Raw genomic sequence first — 20,080 nt, forward strand, 5'->3', positions numbered from 1 at the left:
CATGTCAGGCTAACCTGTCACCCACCATCCCGTTTTGGCCCCAAAACAATTTTAAGATATCTATTCCAATGTGTAGAGGGATTTTGAGGGCGTACAGGTTATGAAAATTAGGTGTCAGTCTTAATTCGTTTTGCTTCTCATGCAAAAATCAGCCTTGGAAATATAGTAGGCCATGTCAGGAAGGGGGTGATGTCTTCTGCCCTCAAGCTTTTCTGTCTGGAGAACCTGGGGAGGGAGATCATAGAAGGAGCTAAGTTTAAGTAATGTGCCCTCCATTGCTTGCATATTTGCATCTTAAAAAATTATTTATTTATTTTGAGAGAGAGAGAGACAGAGCACGAGCAGGCGAGGGGCAGAGAGAGAGGGAGAGAGAGTGGATCCCCAGCAGGCTCTGCGCTGTCAGCCTGGAGCCCAACGCAGGTCTTGATCCCATGAGCCGCGAGATGATGACCTGAGCCAAGATCAAGAGTCAGAAGTTCAGCCAACTGAGCCACCCAGGTGCCCCTTTACTTTTTAAGTAGCACTCAGTAGAGAGACAGACTCTGTTTTACAACTTTTTTTTTTAACATAAAAACTTTCAGAAGCATCTTCCTAGAAAGGAGACCCACAGTTTTGGCAAATATAGCACCGGTACAGCCCAGAGTCGTTGCATGCATTTTGCCTGTGTTTTTGTATTGTTTGTCCCACAGCCTTTGTTCATATGAAGTAGTACCGGACGTCCAGCGTCTCTCTCGGGCTCACTATTTCCCCGGGGCACCTGCAAGCCATGGAAATGCAAAATAGCACTTTTTTTAAATGTGTATTTTATTTTTGAGGAGGGGGTAGAGGGGCAGAGAGAGAGGGAGACCGAAAGCCCAACATGAGGCTTGAACCCACAAACCATGAGATCATGACCTGAGCTAAAGTCGGTTGCTTAACCAACTGAGCCACCCAGAGGCCCTGAAAAACAGTATTTTTAAAACGCTGCTAATCCCTAAACTTGCTGCCATGCCCTGACACATACCATCTCTGTGGTTTTCACAGCCGTGCTTGGAGGTAGGGATGGAACCCAAAGATCTAGCACGGAGTGGCTGCCCATGGCCGGTGTGATTCCCGGAGTCAGAGCAGGATATTTGGCTGTTGTCCATCGATGTGGATTTTCCCAGCAGGCAGCAGGACAGCATTCTGAGGGGCTGAGCCCACCAGAGACGATGAGGGTATTTGGGAGGAGAGCCCTAAGGGGAAGATGTGATCCCCTCGGAGGAAGAGCTCTGTGGGTCGGAGGAGGAGAGGAAGCAGAGAAGGGTGACAGCTGGTGGCTAATGTGAAGGTGTGACATGCTTCCCTTCCCCACAGATGGCCTCCCTTTCCATAAAGCAGGAATGGAAACATCACATGAGAAGAGTCATTTACTTCTTCTGCAGGATCAGCGAGGAGGGAATTATGTGATTAAGCATTTCACAATCCGGTGTAGCCTTCCGCCATCCTTATTTCCCATATAAAATTCTCTGTTTTGAAAATGGAAGCCAGACACCTGAGGGAGCAGTGTACATTTAGGGCCTTACCTGTAACAGAGAAAAAAGCTACGGTATGGGGGGAGTTTTAGGGTGTCAGTAAACTTAGACGTATGATACAGTGCACCTGTGAAATATCTGCAGTTGTATGTATGTGTATGTCTGAATCCTGGTTTGCTTGTATTAGACTCTTTCTCTAGTCTAGATCTAAGCTCCTTGGGAATAGATACTTCGTTCCTTCTGCGTCCGCCATACCTACCTGGCTCAGCCCTGGGTCACTGGACGCTTAATCACTGTTTGATGAGTAAACTAATTCTGTCATCTCAATATGAGATTCTAGAGATTTGCAGAAACCCCCAGGGCATGTTCATGGCAGAACAAAACTGTATACAAAGACGCAGGGTTTCTAGCTCATCGTCTGACTGAAGTATTTTCTTATTTATTTGTTATTTTGTTTAACTATACTCTAGAAATAAATTGAATGACCTCACTACCAGAGTCATTATTAAGTTATTAATTTACATATCTGCGGGGTTTTTTAATCATTTTTTTCTCCTCTCTTTTTTAAAGGAATCCTTTGCTGAACACCTGGGCTATTCAAATGGGGTCATCAATGGGTAAATCTTAAAAATATTATTTTTCTTCCAAAAAGTAGTTAGTTGTTCGTATCCAGACTTCTCCCTCCATAGTGCTTCCTCTGACACATGTACATATGGTCAGCCTCCTCAACCCTCTCTCACTTCAGAAGAGCTGACATTACCTCAGCATTCTCTTCTACTTTGCTGGCATAAACTACTCCACGCCATGAGCAGGCAGCCCTGCAAAGGACATAGATCTCATTTAATAGACTTAATAGCATGCTCGTGTCCTAAAAATGTTATGGAAGCGTCAAAACATTGTTACTTACAGCCGGTAGTGTAGCTTGGGCTGAACAGAGAACTTACCATCTTAAATTTCAAGTTGACACTTAACATGGACGTGCATGAAAGGAGATGTCTCATCTGCTATAAATACGGATGACGTTACAGTAATTTGTCAAAGTATGGCCATATGAGAAATGTTTCTCTTTGTTTTTTGGGTTTGTTTTTTTTTTATGAGCAGCAGACATTGAAGAGAGGCATGCCTTACAACAACAGTAAGAACCTTGCCTTAACAGATAACCTCTGTTTGGCACCAGGGAAAATTGATGACGAGGATGTAGGGGCCATTCTTGGATCCCAAGGACAGAGGGTGTCCCTGGGCTAAGAACCCGAGCCGGGAACCCATCCAGAACCGGTGCCTTTAGGCTCTCCTGCTCCGGTTTGCCTTCCTTGGCCCTGGGTCCTGTGGTCACTGCTGGGGCCATCAGATGACTGGCCAGGCTGCGTGCTGGAAACGTGGCCATGGGAGGTGTTGCAGCGGGAAGGTGGATGTTGGGAAGGCATGCCCCTGGAACCGTGTCTGTTAGAGGCAGCACGCACTGTCGCCGGGTCAGCTCCCGGGTGCTACACTTCAGTGTAGACCGCAAGCACACTGCCACGTGTCCCCAGCCACACCAGCCCTACGATTACGTGTTCGTAATTTGACACACGCCCTTGACAGAGGAGAGAAGCCATTTATGATGGAGGAGAAAAGGCCCTGGTTTAGGTCATGAACACCCTGATGAAGGACAATTACCTTCCTGTTTTTGATTGGAACTTCCGTGTGAACCGGGCCTCATGTCCCCTTCCCAGTCTGTCCTTACACAGCGTGCGGGGCCATATTTTAAAAAGACGTGGCAGATCTCGCCCCTCCCCTATTTAAAACTGTCGGTGGCTTTCCGTCGCACTTGACGCTAACACACCCAGTGCAGCTGAAAGAACCATGCAGCATCTGTCCGCACTCCCTCCTGCCGCCTCTCTGCCCTCATCTCTAGAAGTCTCCCGATGCTTGCGTTCAGTTCCTCAGACTCCCCAGCCTCCTTTACTTCACAGGACCTTTGCACATACTCTTCCCTCTTTCTGCAGTCTCTTCCTCTCCGCTCCTGAGCCCCCATTCTTCACCCAGCTCCCTTTATTGCTCATTATCTGAGGTTTTAGCTAAACCAGTCACTCCCCAGCACGGTTACCTCTGACTCTGCATCAGAGCCTGCACTTTTTTTTTTTTCTGTAAAGGGCCCGATCTCAAATATTTTTGCCTTGGTGGGTCAAAAAGTCTCTGTCTCAACTTTGCCCATTGTGGCATGAAAGCAGCCATAGACAAAACAGAAATGAGTGAGCCTGGCCGCGTTCCAGTAAAACTCTATTTACGAAAACCGGCAGTGGGCCAGGGCCGAAATTTGCCAAACCCTGCTCTAATTTAAAGACGTCACATGCTGATCTGCGTTGTCTCATGGCAACTTGCTATTTTTCTTTTTAGTGCTTATCACAATGTGCAGTGAGCCATTTTGAAGGCAGGGTTTCTATTTTCTCATCCCTATGCGTGTGCCCAAGCATTGTGTTGGGCAGGTAGCAGATGCTCAGTGAATACCTGGATGAATCTTAAGTGCCCTAAATTATTAGTTTTATCTGCCTGCTCAGTAGCAGTGTAAGGAAATACAACATACTCACTATATGTGTGTATAGGAGAGAGGGCAAGAGGGAGAAAGACAGAGACAGAGCGAAAGTATTAGAACGTGAAAGGATTTCCTTCTCTTTCCAGAATCTGCCGTCGCCCCTGGCATCTGTAATGTACTCTTTATGGGTTTTGTGTAGAAAGATTTTCTTTTTTCTTTTTCCATGTACATAGCCCCATCGCCCTGGAGTGGGTAGTCATTCATTCGTTCATTCATTAATTCACTCATTCCACAGTTATTTACTGAACATTCACTTCTCATGAGGCAGTGCCTGAAAACTCTTGCTATGCTGGATCCTTCAAGAAGACAGCAGTAATACTGCCTTCTCGTTTTTGCCTTTTCGGGTTCAGGGCTGAGCTGTATCGAGCCTCAGGGAAGTTTGAGCTGCTTGATCGGATTCTGCCCAAACTGAGAGCCACCAATCACCGCGTGCTGCTCTTCTGTCAGATGACTTCGCTCATGACCATCATGGAGGATTACTTCGCTTTTCGGAACTTCCTCTACCTTCGCCTCGATGGTGAGTGCCCGAGGGGCGAGGCTCGGAAGCCGCACCTGGCGAGTGCAGGGCTGACGGGCAGTGGTGACCCGCTCCCGCTGACGGGAGGAGTGAAGTTGTCGAAGAATGAACTAGCGGTGGGTGCCGCTCTTCCAGAGAGCAATTTTTATAGCCTGCGGCCTTTTAAAAATACGCAGCAATTGTTTGCACAGCTATTTATCCCCCAGACCAGATGAGCCAGTATTGCAAGTGGACTTGGAGGCATTTTATAAGTACCACCAGTAAACTAGATGAAACTAAGTTAAAATTTAAAAACCGTCTCTGCCTTTAGGATTGTCTGTTTCCTACGCACTATACGGATATTCTGATAAACCGTTAGCTTTTTCTGTTGAGGTTTTTTTTTTAAGTTTCTTTCTTTCTTTCTTTATTTTTTTTGGAGGGGGAAAGGGCAGAGAGAGAGAGTATCCCAAACAGGCTCCACAGTGTCAGCGCAGAACCCAACATAGGGCTTGAACCCACAAACAGAGGTCATGACCTTAGCCAAAATCAAGAGTCAGAAGTTTAACTGACTTAGCCACCCAGGAGCCCCTGTTGAGGAGTTTTTGGGGGGTTTTAAAAATGTTTTTATTTATTTCTGAGAGAGAGACAGAGGCAGCGTGAGCAGGGGAGAGTCAGAGGGAGAAGGAGATACAGAATCTGAAACAGGCTCCAGGCTCTGAGCTGGCAGTCAGCACAGAACCCAATGTGGGGCTCAAACCCACGAACCACGAGATTGTGACTTGAGCTGAAGTCTAACACTTAACTGACTGAGCCACCCAGGCACCTTGAGGAGTTTTTTAAAGAGATAAAGGCTATGCCTCCTCCCTTCAGTAACACTGTTATTGTTCATTTAAGGTGATATTGAATTATCATTAAATCTTCTTTTTTTAAAAAAAACTTTTTTCTTTTTTTAAAAAATTTTTATGTCTTTATTTTATTTTTAGAGAGAGACAAAGCATGAGCAGGGGAGGGGCAGAGAGAGAGGGAGACACAGAATCTGAAGCAGGCTCCAGGCTCTGAGCTGTCAGCACAGAGCCCAGTATGGGGCTTGAACCCACAGACTGTGAGATCATGACCTGAGCTGAAGTCGGACACTTAACCGACTGAGCCACCCCAGTGTCCTGTTCTCTCTTTTTCTAAAATGAACATATCTGCATGCTACATGAAGACATAGGGTCCCATTGTGTCTTGGATTTTGCAGACTGTTTGTGAAATATTTGCCTGATTACCTGGTAGGTCAAGTTCTAAAAAATTAGTAAAAAAGTACAAATGGAAGGAAATATAAATTTGAACAAATTTCCTAAATTGCTGTATGATTATTGCTACCGGCCCTAATATTTTAGAGATGAAGGATATCAAAATTTCCCACACTGTGGTGAAGGATGACACTTTGGAAGAGTGGTATGTAGGAATATGCACTAATTTACAGGCAGGGTGGTATGGAATCCTGAATACAGAATAGTACAGCATTACTAATAACAGTTTTTATCTGGTGTAGTCTTCACGTTATTGTTAAATAAGAAATTTAAAAGTTGATGTTCCATTAAAAGGTTTTGTACCCCCCTCCCTCTTTGTTTTCAGTGTTTTAATTTATTTTCGACAGAGAGAGAGAGGGGGGGCGAGAAAAAGAGCATGAGCAGGGGAGGGGCAGAGAGGGAGACACAGAATCTGAAGCAGGCTCCAGGCTCTGATCTGTCAGCACAGAGCCTCACACGGGGCTCGAACTCACAAACTGAACCGTGAGACCATGACCTGGGCTGAAGTTGGACACTCAACCGACTGAGCCACCCAGGCGCCCTGGTTTTGTTCCCTCTTTTGCCAGTAACTAGATAGAACTAGATATACACCAGCCTCAGACTTGGCATACATTCTCTTTTAGTTTTTTAAATGAATTCTGTTTACGGTCTACCTCTTAGGATATTACTAACTTTTAAATTAATTATAAGTGAGACAGACTTGTGTTTTATTTTTCTTAAATTTATTTATTTCTTTTGAGAGACGGGGAGAGAGAGAGAGAGAGAGAGAGAGAGAGAATCCCAAGCACGCTCCACACTGCCAGCACAGAGCCCAGCGCAGAGCTCAAACTCACGAACAGTGAGATAATGACCTGCGCCGAAGTTGGGTGCTTAACTGTGACTGAGCCACCCAGGGACCCCCAGACCTGGTTCTTTAAAATGTTCTTCCCTCTCCCCTCCAAAGTCACCGCAGACCTGCAAAGCAGCGCATGGCTAAGTGATCCTTTCGAACACCGTTTGTGACACAGTTCTGTCATCCATAGTCTAGTCTCTCTCCACACGTCTCCTGCACTGTGTCTCGTCCTCGACCTGATTCTTTCTTCCCTCTCTGTGAGGGGCAAGGTCAGCACTCATTTGAAGGGCAAGCATGCCTTCCCTGCTGCTCGGGGGAGGGGCAGCCCTGCCCTGGTGTCGTGTGCAACTGCTGTCTGTGCAACTGCTGTCTGCTACTTTGTGGCTTTTTGTTTAGAGCCTCTCTGAGCACTGGGGCCTTGGAATGCTGCCGTGTGTGAGTCTGACAAGAAGGGCTTCCTTGAAACACTTCTCTCAAGTGTTCTTCTCAGCTTGTGGGAGTGTCTTTCATAGGTGGCTGTTGCTTTCTGTCCCCATCGTTATTAATAACAACAGTCCTAAAAGGTGAGGTTTACAGAACGCCTGCTGCAGTGCGGTTCCAGGCAAAGCCCTTCACGTGTGTTAGTAATTGAATTTCATCCTTCCCTTTTACCAAGGTGTGGCTTCAGTCCCCCACTTCACAGATGGGAAAACAGAGGTTCAGAGAAAGGAGCCGAGGGCAAAACCAGGTTCTAACTTTGATCCACTGGTTCCAGATGAGTTCAGAGTCAGGTTTAGCAGACCCAGTGAGATGTACCCCCCTCTCTGCACATGCAGGCTGCTTTCCTGGAGACACAGCCTTTTACGAATGGTTTGGAACTTATTCACAATTTTTAAGGTGGTTCCTCGGAACGAGATGCAAGCTGAATGGAGCCTCTCACTGCACCTGCCACCAAAGCTCCTTACCGTTAGGTTGGAGGAGACAAGAAGTCAACAGTCTCCGACAAATGTTGCAGATGCAATTGAGAAGGATTGTATAGGCTCCTGCCCACAAGAAACAGCAGCCGTTTGTTTCAGGAGTTGGAGGGAATCGATGGGCAAACAATCAATATACCCACTTCCAAGTACATCCACCTTCCCACCACCTGCCCCTTAACCTGTTTGTTAAAATGACTTCAGATTTTCACTGCTGAGTCTGATGTCTCAGATTTCTGATTGCTGACCTCGGCGATTGGGNCAGATTTGGCTACTACTCCTTTATAGCCTTTGTTTTCACTGGAAATGATCTGTGAGTGAGAGCAAGTGGGGAAGTTGTATCCCAGAAGACAGAATTCTCCCAAAGCCACTGAAACGCGGTTAAAATTAGGAATCACAAAAGCCTGGGAGTCTATTCCTCCTCGCACGTTCTGCAACTTGCAGCACATTTGCGCTTGCCATTAATTATGATCCTGGTTGTGTTGTGTCAAAAGTCCAAAAGAACTTGGGGCCCATACTCATCCTGAGCACGTCAAATCCTCCAGCACCTGCGACGAGCATTTAGGTGCCTGTGGATAAACCCTGACGGAGTAGTTTGAATCTCCCGGAGCAAATATCTCAAAGATTGCTAAGGACCAGCCAAGATTTTGACTTGGAGAACCTTTGACTAAGGGGAATGGTAATCCAGCAAATTCTGAACCTTGTCATTAGAAATGTCCTAGCTTTGCACGAAAAGTGATTTAATCATAGTTTTGTCTGGCTTGAAAAATTTGTCAGGTTCCCAGCAATTTATTATACAGTCTGAATCCACACCATATACATAAATGGTCATTCTGTTTGCTTGAGGTATCTGGGGTAGGGCCCCAAAACTCCGTTGACCAAATACTTTTGGCATTTCTTTTTTTTTTCCAGTGCTTTATTTTGTATTTAGAGTTATTTCATCCCCAGTAGTCATCTCCACTAATTAGTTTTATTTATATCTTAATGCATGTGGTGATTAGTAGATTATTTTCCAGTGGATTTAACACTGAGCTGCTGGGGCGCCTGGGTGGCTCAGTCAGTTAGGCATCTGACTTCACCTCAGGTCATGATCTCTCGGTTCATGGGTTTGATCCCTGCATCAGGCTCTGGGCTAACAGCTCAGAGCTTAGAGCCTGATTCATATTTTGTGCCTACCTCTCTCTCTGCCCCTCCCCTGCTCACGCTCTCTCTCTCCATATAAAAAATAAACATTTAGAAAAGTTAATAAAAAATAAAAATAAAGTGAACTTTTTTTTTAATTTTATTTATTTTTGAGAGAGAGATAGAGACAGCATGAGCAGGGGAGGGTCAGAGAGAGAGGGAGACACAGAATCCGAAGCAGGCTCCAGGCTCTGAACTAGCTGTCAGCACAGAGCCCGATGCGGGGCCCGAACCCACGAACCATGAGATCATGACCTGAGCTGAAGTCGGATGCTTAACCGACCAAGCCACCCAGGCGCCCCATAAAAGTGAACTTCTGTCCTCACATTGTGTAGATGCTATCCCCTGTTGTCAGAAAACTGACTTCGTTATCTCTAGAAGCTCCTTCTTTCCTTACTTTAGAACCTTTTCTGGTTTCTGTGTCTTTCCATTTGGTTTAAGGCAAAGGCTAAATATGTGAACCATGACTCCCTGTAATTTTTTTTTAATTACTGCAGCTGGAAACATGATATAGTGAAAAGGTTTCATGATCGCACAGAGCACATCTTCCATTAGCATCCTGAACAAATAGGTCAGCATGATCTTAGAAAGCCCGTTCTGAAAAGAAAAGAAAAAAAAGAGCCCCACGTATCTGGAACCTCACGCAGCAAAGCACATTTAGTGCACCTCCACCCCCACCCCCCCCATCTAAACTCTTAGCATTTCTCCTTGCAGGATTTGACCACGTGGCTGAACTTGAAGTCTAATTTAGGAAGCAAAATGAGCTCTAAAGAACATTGCTTCATTTAATGAAGAGAACCCCCAAAGCCCTTGGTTTCTGATCCCCGTTTGCTGTATGTGGGGAATTGGCTTTTCTCCCCCTCCTCAGGAGGATACTTACTATTTTTATTAATATGAAAGATAGAGCCCTCCATGTTTGGGAATCTGACCCTCATAGTAACTTGATTTCATTAGCTGTCACCACGTAACTGTTTTAATCCTCTGAAATAAATTGCTGGTGTATTTTCAACCTTAAAAAAAGAACACCACGTAGAAATAATATTTATATAGCAGGCATTTAGTGGCTATCATATAACATGTATATATAGTTTTCCCGTTATTTCCCAACAGCCTAAGGCCTTTCCAGCACTCTGCAGCAATGCTTTCTGGGTGAAGACATTACAGATGCCTAGTATGTGGTTGAGTGGCTGGTTTGGGATCAGGTATGGGTGACCTCATGCTCTAAAAGTGAGTGCCACGGCCTGGGCTTTGGTGTCCTGAGCTTATTCAGGGTCCTGGAGCTCCCTTCACTCCCTTCAGGCACCGTGGGGCCAGCCATCGGTGGGCGTGGCGTCTGCTGCTGTTTGGTTTTAGGTTGCCACCCTTTAACTCAGACGGAGCAGAATGTCAACATGAGCAACAGACTGAGAGCTTCAATATCTATAGATGCATATATGTGTGTGTATATATATACATATGTATATGTGTGTGCATGTATATGTATGTACGTGTGTGTGTATGTGTATGTATATATACATATGTATATGTGTGTATATATACAATCTATGTATGTGTATATATATGTGTATGTACATGGGATTATTGTGGCTTCAAGTCTTGCTAACCAGGATAAAAATATTCCATTCACATTTTGTGTTTTTACCAGCCAGATCATGCTCAGGAGCAATCGGAATGGTAAAATGCAGTGGAAATCGATTTCCCTTTTGTTTCCACCCTCTTGGCATAAACAACTACTCGCTCTGATGCCCATTGGCAAAATTGCTTTAAACCATTATTATAATCTCTGTAGGCACGTGCAGGCGTGTCTGTGGCGGGGGAGGAGGGTGTAGGTGGATTTTAAAATATTATTTGGAGTGCCTGGGTGGCTTAGTAGGTTATGCATCCGACTCTCGGTTCGGTTCAGGTTGTGATCTCATGGTTTGTGAGTTCAAGTCCTGCCTCAGGCTGTGTTCCAACGGTGTGGAGCCTGCTTGGGATGCACAGAAATAAATCCAGCAAATGTTTCGTTAAGGTTTCGGTTAACATGAGAATGTTGTACAGTCTGCAAAGGTACCCAGTCATAAGTGTTTATTTAAACCCAGCATTTTTTAACAACAGTTAGTAGACAGTATTCCTTCCTTGATTTCAGAAATGTGTCTCTCTCTCTGCCTCTCTCTCTCTTTCTCTCTTTATAATTGCAAAATGTTCAAAGTTCCTTTCCAAAAAAAGTACAAAAACCTCAGGGGATTACCTCACCAGTGCCACAAGGAGTCTATTTCTCAAGGAGGCCAGCCTTTCTGTCTCGCTCCGTGCCATTTTCAGACAGGAGTTAATTGGCGAATTTACTTTTCTTATACCTTCAGGCACCACCAAGTCTGAGGACCGCGCTGCTCTGCTGAAGAAATTCAACGAACCCGGGTCCCAGTATTTCATCTTCCTGCTGAGCACCCGAGCAGGCGGCCTGGGCTTGAACCTTCAGGCGGCTGATACCGTGGTCATCTTCGACAGCGACTGGAATCCTCACCAGGTCTGTAATGTCTCTGACTCGGGTGTCCAGGCCTCCCTTCTGGAACCAGAGGAACTCAGAGACTATCAGTGTCAGCATTCACGTTTGTCGGGAAGAGCAAATGCCTAAACGAGTGGGCTGTTTGCCCTTCAGAGAAATGGGGACATGATGATGGCCATTTTCTCATCCCTCTCTAGAGCCTAGTAGTGAGACACCTCACACCCGCCTTGGATGCGCCTTTGAAAAGCTCCAGTTTGGGGGTACAGAAACGCAGGCTCTGCTTAGTTTTAACCCCCCTCTTCTGGGATTGACATCAAGCAAAGGATGCTTGTTTGTAGGACGGATCACACATGTTCCAAAATAAAAACGACAACAAACATTTCTTGGACACTCCCTAACTGCACCAGTTCATTTTTGTGCGTTGTGTCCTTTTTTCACAACCCCGTGAGGTTGTAATTATTACTACTCTACGCATCTTCCCAGTCAAGGAAAATGAGTCCCCCAAAGCTTTAAGTAAGGTCCCTAAGGTCAGTGTATGACAGTTTGTCTTTGAGTCTGTATGTTTTGTTTAGAATCACCATCAAAGAGGGGCACCTGGGTGGCTCAGTTGGTGAAGCGTCTGACTTTGGCTCAGGTCATGATCTTGCGATTTGTGAGAACTTGGAGATTGTTTCGGATCCTGTGTGTGTCTCTCTGTGCCTCTCCTTTGCTCATACGCGGTCTCTATCTCTCAAAAGTGGATGAACATTAAAAAAAAATGTTTTTTAAGTTTAAAATCACCATCAAAGAATATTCTCTGGAGCATCTACTACCGGGTTCTTTGAGCCAGGTGAATGTAGCATTATCCCCAGAGGACGGTGCCTCATGGCACCCTTGTGGGATCCTACGTTACTCAGGGAGAAAGCGCACCTGTCAGTACGGTATTGGGCTGAGTGCTGTTCATCAGGATTCGATTCCCGTTGGGGCACATGTGAACTCAAAGTAGTACAGTGGGAAACGACAGCTCTCATGTATGAATGTGGACCCTATGCCTGGTTAGCATAGGAGCCTGGGCTCCTCACTGCACCCTGCTTTCCTCAGCTGCAAATGTGCAGAGCACCACAGTGTCACTGGGTCCCAGGGGGGAGACTGGGACAAAAAGGCTGACAGCAGTCGTTCTGGGCAGGAAGTGGAGTTCAGGGTGCACAGAACTGTGAGAGAGCTTTCCAAAAAACTTGCGTGCCTGCTTCCCATGCCCTGAACCCCACCCCAGTTTGGCAGATGCTTTCCAGGGCCCCCCTACACATTGGAAAGCTCCCCCAGAGATTCTGATGTCATTTCTCTCCGAGCTGAGGAGTACTGACTTCAAGAAGAGGCCAGTGGTTCCAAGCCTCGGGGTGGCCACCACCTCGACTGCTGAGAGGTGTGCCAGTCATTGACTCTAGCTGAATACCTTAACGGAAGCTTCTACGGAAGTTTCCTGACCCTAGAGAGGGATTGGGAGCCACCAGCATGGAGTATATTAGTTCCAAGTCTTCAGGAAACATTTTTATATCTTTTTCTATATTTTATATCCCACGTTGCGTTCCCGAGCGCAGGTGGAATCCTTATTCACGTGAGAGACCTGCAGTTTCTTCCTTTTTACCGTTGTGAATTCGGTGTCCATTCAGCACTGAGCTCAGCTGGTTGTCTAGGGGAGGAGTGCATGATGCCTCTCTTCCCAGGGCTTAGATCACTCTACTGCCACCGCCTGTGTCTTTACTGAGAAAAGATAACCTTTCTGTAGGTGAGTGGACAAGTCACTAGATTTTATCAGGGGGTAAGCACATCTGTGGCATCTCAGCTGACCACTTTCACTAGCATGGTGCAAATGCTAAGAGCCAAAGGAATTCAAGGTCTCTAGAAATGCTCAATTACTAGGGAAAGTTTGCTGGGGCTTCCATGCCTCTCCCTTTTTCTCTGTCTCCCTCTACTCCTCTATCTCTGTCTCTCATCTTTATCTCTGCCCCTCTCTCTCTTTCTTTCTCTCTTTCTCTCTCTCATGCACACACACACACACACACACACACACACACACACACACACTTTTAAACCAGTAACTAAAAGTGGAACTCCAGAATCAAGTAAATTGCATGAGCAATTCATTCACCTTTCACTGTATTGAAGCTAATCTCTCAAATTTCCTCTGGTCTAATTTGCCCCAGATTCCTGGCATTGGGACATACATTTCTCCAAATATTTTGTACATTCCCTGTCACCTGGTTTGGTCTACCAGGCTGACCACATTTTTCATGGCTGTCACTTAAACATGGCCATTACTTTGGGCAAACCTTTTTTTGTTTTTTCATTTTCAGAAATCAGTGATCTTAGAATGATAGAGTAAGTACTGATTTTTCATTTAAAAGGTAAGATAGGTAACTTTCATGAAGCCACGACTTCACTGGATGCAGTGAGGCAGTTTGCATACCTAATTTCATACCTAATTGTCAAAATACTCCACATGTAAGGAAACCCGTCACCATTAACTCACCCATGTCTGTCTGGGTATGAATTCTGGCTTTGGGCTCTTTCTACCCTATAACCCTGCATCAATATTGCATGGTCCCCAACATGAAAGTTGTGGGACTCTTTTTACCTTGTTGGTTTCAGAGTGCAGTGAAAAAAAAGTGTCTATAAGAATCCTTAGTCAGTTGAATCAGAATTAAGGCCTATTGGTGAAATCACAGGTCCGTTTGCAAAGGTTGACAGATTGAAGATAGAGGCTGAGAAGTTGCTACGTGGAGGCCGTCTCTAGAAGTAAGGAAAGCACATGTGCATGTGGAATTAGCACTAAAATCCCTCAGGATTACCAAGACCCTCATTTCCAAACTGCGATCAGAAACATGGTTTGGCATTCTTACTGTCAGGCCATGGATTTTGAGCTGCGTTGTTACCACAGAATGACCAACCGCAGGCTGACCTTGCAGGTCCTCTTCTCAGGCCAGATTCTTGTCTTCAGATAGCGTACACCTAATTGGTGTGGCCAAGTGTCAGACCACTCAGCTCTCGGAAGTACTGAAGGATCCGTTCAAGGACGACAGCACATATTTCTTTGTCATAGTAACCCCCGCCTCCCACTCCCCACTTGGCTTACAGACTCAGAGGCTTCCATTCTGTAAATTTCTTCAGCCTAGGGGCACGTGGGGGGCTCAGTCAGTTAAGCGTCTGACTTTGGCTCAGATCATGATCTCACAGTTTGTGGGTTCGAGCCCCATATCGGGCTTTCTGCTGACAGCTCAGAGCTTGGAGCTGCTTCAGATTCTGTGTCTCTTTCTCTGCCCCTCTCTAGTGTGCTCTTTCTTGCTGTCTCTCTCAAATGTAAATAAACATTAAAAAAATGTTTTTTAAACTCCAGCCTAGAAATAATAATTTTGGCTGCTTTCCAAACAGATAGTTTTATTTTTTAAATAATTGTTCTAACTTTTTAAAAAATGTTTATTTTATTTATTTTTGAGAGAGAAAGTATGAGCGGGGAGAGGGGCAGAGAGAGAAGGGGACAGAAGATCCTAAGCAGGCTCTGCTGACAGCAGAGTTGCTCAATGTTTGCTCTTGGCCCAGACAATCTAGAATATTTACTAGTAATACTTATTGTTGGGCCCATTGGGGAAACAGCTCACTGACTCCTGTTCTAGAAATAATCCAGGGGAGAGCACACACCTTGCCATTGAACTCTGCTTCGCAGTTCTCGTGAGTATTTGTAGAGAGAGATGGTTGAACTAAAAGCCTATAAGTGAAANCTTTGGATTTTATCTCTCTACATCACATTCTCCTGTTTTTGAAACATAGTCTAATTTGGACGGGTCCCAGCTGTGTTCGTGTTTCAGCTGTCTAAGATTGATACGATTCGGTTATCTTCTGAGAAGACATATTTGCCTCGCGAGCCATTTAGTTGTAGAGGTCCCTGCAGCAAAGAGGGGTCTCCTGGGCAGACCTTGGCCTGTGGTCATCTTGTGCCGCATGCATGACCAGGAACCCCATCTGGCCCAGGAGGCTGGGCTTCCTGCCGTGGAGCAAAACAGGGTGCCAAGGATGCCAGATATAGGGGACAGACTTCTGCCTCCAAAACGTATACGGATCTGTAGGGGGTGCATGGAAACCAATGCCCAGAGATCATCATCTAGACTAGGATGAGTCAAAGTGACAGACCAAGAAGTTTTTATGGTGTCGCATTAAAATCAGGTAACTCAGGGGCACCTGGGTGGCTCAGTCAGTGAAGCAGCTGACCCTTGATTTCAGCCTAGGTCATGTTCTTACAGTTGGTTCGTTCAAGTCCCGCATCAGGCTCTTTGCTGACAGTGTAGAGCCTGCTTGGGATATTCTCTCTCTCTCTGCACTCCCCCCCTCCCTCTCTCTCTCAAAATAAATAAATAAACTTAAAAAAAAATCCAAGTAACTTGGCCTCCTAGGTTTATGAGGGGTTTTATTTAAAGATTTTGTTAAAACTGTTTTCTTCTCATAAGAGTCACATAGGTATAAAGCAGGAAAAAAGTCGTTAAACCACTTGAAAGTAAAATGAGGGAAATTTAATAATGACTTTATTTTTTGTTACTTGGAAGTGTAAATACTGGTGGTGTGTCCCTCCTGCCTTTTTCTTGATTTACATAAATATGCACATGTGAGATCTGCAGGTACATACTCATAGGTAACATGTAGTTTTTACTTAGTACTGCTTTGTGCCATTAAATCTATAATTAATTTGTATGGTACTATGCACATAGTGATTCAGAGACTAATTTTAACCAATCTGTTGTTGAATGTTGATTTAATTCTGCTTTAAAAAAACAAAAAACGGGCACCTGGGTGCCTCAGTCAGTTAAACATCCAACTTCAGCTCAGGTCATGATCTCACAGCTCATGGGTTTGAGCCCTGCATCAGGCTCTGTGCTGACAGCTCAGAGCCTGGAGCCTGCTTCAGATTCTGTCTCTATCTCTGCCCCTCCCCTACTCATGCACTGTCTCTCTCTCTCTCAAATATAAATATAAAAAAATTTTTTAAAACATTGTAAATAATATATAATGCTGAGAGGTACACCCATATTTGTAAATCTTTGTGCATATCCATGACTATTCACGTAGGATAAGTTACCAGAAGTAAAATTTCGAGAGTCAGGGACCATACCCAGTTTTAACACTTTTAGTACTTAGTTCCAGATTTCTTTCTCCCAAGAGCTGGACCAATTTAGTATTCCACCAGCAATTCCTTTCATTCCCCAGACTAAGGGTGGAGTCTTCGGCAGAATTAGATGCCTAGAGCTCTGCCCCCTTACAAGTCCCTGTCTGTATGGTGTGTGCGTGTGTGTATAATATATGTACGTATGATTCATAGATGTTTTAAAAATCGTCTCTAACACTTCACACCAGCGTCCAGTGTTTCTTGCGATTTAAGGTTAGTTAGAGGTAATAACAAAGTCGTAATCCTGACATCAAGTTTAATGGGGTTTTTTTCTTTGTTTTGTCTTTAAGTTAGGGACAATTTTTTAAAACATTTTTAACATTTTTATTTATGATTGAGAGACAGAGCATGAGCATGGGAGGGGCAGAGAAAGGAAGATGCAGAATCTGAAGGAGGATCCAGGCTCTGAGCTGTCAGCACAGAGCCCAAGACAGGGCTCGAACTCAGAAACCGTGAGATCATGACCTGAGCCGAAGTCAGACCCTTAACCATCTGAGCCACCCAGGTGCCCCAAGTTAGGGCCAAATTCTGATGGTGAACCTAAAGACAGGTGAAAACACCTTGATGGCCTAGATTTCAAAACCTGCTAGGTATTTTCAGTTGGCTTGGCCAATCTGAGCCCTACTTCCCTTAATTAAGGATGAACTGGAAGTTTTCCAGAGAAGGTTGTTTGCCTATGTTAAAAATGAAAGCAAAGTCGTTTCCCTAGCATGGGTGGGTTCAGTAACCCTCTACACTCCCTGTCTCTCGGGCAGGCGACTTGCTCTCTGGGCTGATGCAGGCGCACTGAACCTCAGAGCGTGTGGTTCTCCCTCCCAGGATCTGCAGGCACAAGACCGAGCTCACCGCATCGGCCAGCAGAACGAGGTCCGGGTGCTCAGGCTGTGCACCGTCAACAGTGTGGAGGAAAAGATTCTCGCGGCTGCAAAATACAAGCTGAACGTGGACCAGAAAGTGATCCAGGCGGGTATGTTTGATCAGAAGTCTTCGAGCCACGAGCGGAGGGCGTTCCTGCAAGCCATCCTGGAGCACGAAGAGGAGAATGAGGTATGACAGAAAGCTGTGGTGATGAAATCACACAGCAGCCTTTTGTCTCGCAAGGGTTAACAACGACCTGTTCACTCTTTAAAGAATTTCCTGGGCTGGTGGTGAAAATGAATGAATTAGCTGCCTGTCTTACTTCCCAAGCACAGAGAGCCCCCGAACGTCATCCAGACCAGTGTCCTAAAAGTATTTGCTAGAGGCATCCCAGGGCTCAGCCAGGGCACTCTCCCCCAGCCCCCCACCCCCCAGACATGCAGCCAGTGGGCTTGATTGTATTGTAAATACTGCCTCCTGTAGGGAAAGTGCAGACCTGCACAGGGGCCCCTCAGCCAGATGAGAATAGACAAGGGTCCCTCCTTGACTGGTCTCTCTGCCGCCCCCCCACCCCGGGCCCTCTGTGTCTTTTGCCTTTCGAGTAAGCTCTTCAGTATGTTTGTAGGACAAGATCTCACAGGCATCTTAATGTGTTTTCTTGTACATATACTTGGAAAGCAAGACTTTGACTGCCAGTTCAAATTTTTCTATAAAATCTGACCAAAGGCTGAGAAAATGACCAGTTCAAAAAAAATTTTTTTTTTACTTGGCAAGATTGTTCAAAGAACACATTCCTTATGTTTCTTTAAGGCGGTCTTTTTTTTCTAATATTTTTTAAGTTTATTCATACACTTAGAAAGTGCATGTGAGCGCATGAGTCGGGGAGGGGCAGAGAGAGAAAGGAAAAGTGAGAGAATCCCAAACAGCCTCGGTGCTGTCAAGGCAGAGCCCAATATGGGGCTTGAACTCACACACCGTGAGATCATTACCTGAGCCACCCAGGCGCCCCTCTAAGGGGGTCTTTAGGTAGTTGCTTGTATTTTTTTTTTAGATTGCCAGTTTTGGTAATTCTGTACTCCATTTTCAACCCAGATAGATTTGAAAGAGATTAAAAGACATAGTTCTAGTGTAGTCTAGAAAAGTGTGCAAAATACCAGCACCAATCCTTACCATAAAATTATCTTGGGATGGACAGATTTAGTGTGATGTCCCCATATTTGTAAGCTGAGGAGTGGGTTTACCTTAACATGTTCATATGGAATACTATTTTCATTGCATATGTTAGATACAGTTCGACTTTGCCTTAAGTAGGATATATGTTTTTGAAATCTATAAATTATAAACCAAATTTTTTTAAAGATTATGTACTTTTTTTCTGAAACAAGTCTAAATGTGAAGCAGATACTGATGTTTCAATAAATCCTGAAACGAATCTTTTTGCAAACTGAAGAGCCCTTTTATACCATGCTTCTTCATAACTTATCGTCTTATATATTTGATGAGTTACGTATTAGTTTTCGTTAAAACAGTGAAAAATACGTGTGCATGCTTTCATACATCCACACATATTTTTAAAGTTTTGATCTCAAATAATTCACCACTGTGATTCTTAAAATTGAATATGTGATAGAGGTTCGATTCTTGAAAATTGGTTCAAATTTACAGTCAGGTTGTCAGGTAATTTTTGCCTTATTATTTACACACCTGGAAGTTAAAAAAATAATAGGGTGTGTGATGGATACTGTCACAACTCAGGTGTGGCCAGAGCTGATACGCAGCCCATGGTCTCTACCTTGTTTTTGCTTAGCTTATTGTATATGGGCCTTGTGAAAGTAGCCGCTGGCCTGGGGAAGATGAGGTACCTGGGAGCCTGGGGCTTTCCACCCTTCCTAGGCTGCAGGGAGGTGTCGGGGTCTCCCAGCCGCAGGGGCCACCAGGGATGGGTGGAGCCCCGGGCCAGCCGCATTGCTGGGGCTCCACACTCCTTTCCAGGCTATTGGTGTGTCAGACACGGTGCCATTTTCTGGGTGGCCTGTGTCCGGATGGGAAGGTCTTTGGAGACACTGGTAGATCGCAGTCAAGGGCTGTGGTACCAGATACTGAGGCCGAGTAGGCTGCTTATCTGCATGGCTGACAGGCCAGGAAATACTAAGACACAAAGACCCCAGGAAGATAGTTTGCACACTTCCCAGCCACTTCATTCTCTGTGAAGTCCAGACCATTGCAGGCAGGCTTCTTGCCAGTTTCCAAGAGAATCTTTTCACCTTGGGCACTGGGGAGTGCAAGCCCCCCATTGTGTAGGCAGAGAGAAGGTAACATGGGGTTCTAGGCAGTGGGCAAAACAGGGCGCCTCTTCACCAAAGGACATATTAAACCGGATTCTTCGTACCGTGAAGTATCAGCCCACGGCCAGCTAGACTTGGTCTTTGTCAGATGAAATGCAATATTGAGACAAATTGACTTAAATCAGGCTAGAGATGAGCTAGAACAGAACGGTTTTTACAAGGAATTATTATCTTGAGTCATTAGATATCTGCCTTACAGAAATGCGTTCATGTCTAATACGTGGTGTAAGACACTAACTTGGGGAGAAGCAGCCATTTAAGCTGCTAGGCCATGGCACTCTTTCCAGAGCAAGGTGCCTCATTCTGCATGTGTTATTCAGGAAACTGGATGTTTGAGGTTCTGGGTTTCTTCTTCTCCTCCCTCTGCCCATACCCTGC

The 20,080-nt window shown here is 45.2% G+C and overlaps 1 protein-coding gene across 1 annotated transcript in view; it reads left to right on the forward strand.

Moving 5' to 3' along the window:
* The window catches only part of SMARCA2 (SWI/SNF related BAF chromatin remodeling complex subunit ATPase 2), a 176,602-nt gene that overhangs the window by 84,225 nt on the left and 72,297 nt on the right, over nucleotides 1-20,080 (forward strand). Inside the window, exons 24-27 of the mRNA XM_077759300.1 lie at nucleotides 2,064-2,110; nucleotides 4,416-4,582; nucleotides 11,166-11,329; nucleotides 17,319-17,546. Of these exons, the coding sequence (XP_077615426.1) occupies nucleotides 2,064-2,110; nucleotides 4,416-4,582; nucleotides 11,166-11,329; nucleotides 17,319-17,546 (606 nt within the window). The remainder of the gene's footprint in view (nucleotides 1-2,063; nucleotides 2,111-4,415; nucleotides 4,583-11,165; nucleotides 11,330-17,318; nucleotides 17,547-20,080) is intronic.

Source organism: Crocuta crocuta, unplaced genomic scaffold (assembly GCF_008692635.1).
Source record: "Crocuta crocuta isolate KB4526 unplaced genomic scaffold, BGI_CrCroc_1.0 scaffold41, whole genome shotgun sequence".
NCBI classification, from domain to species: Eukaryota; Metazoa; Chordata; class Mammalia; order Carnivora; family Hyaenidae; genus Crocuta; species Crocuta crocuta.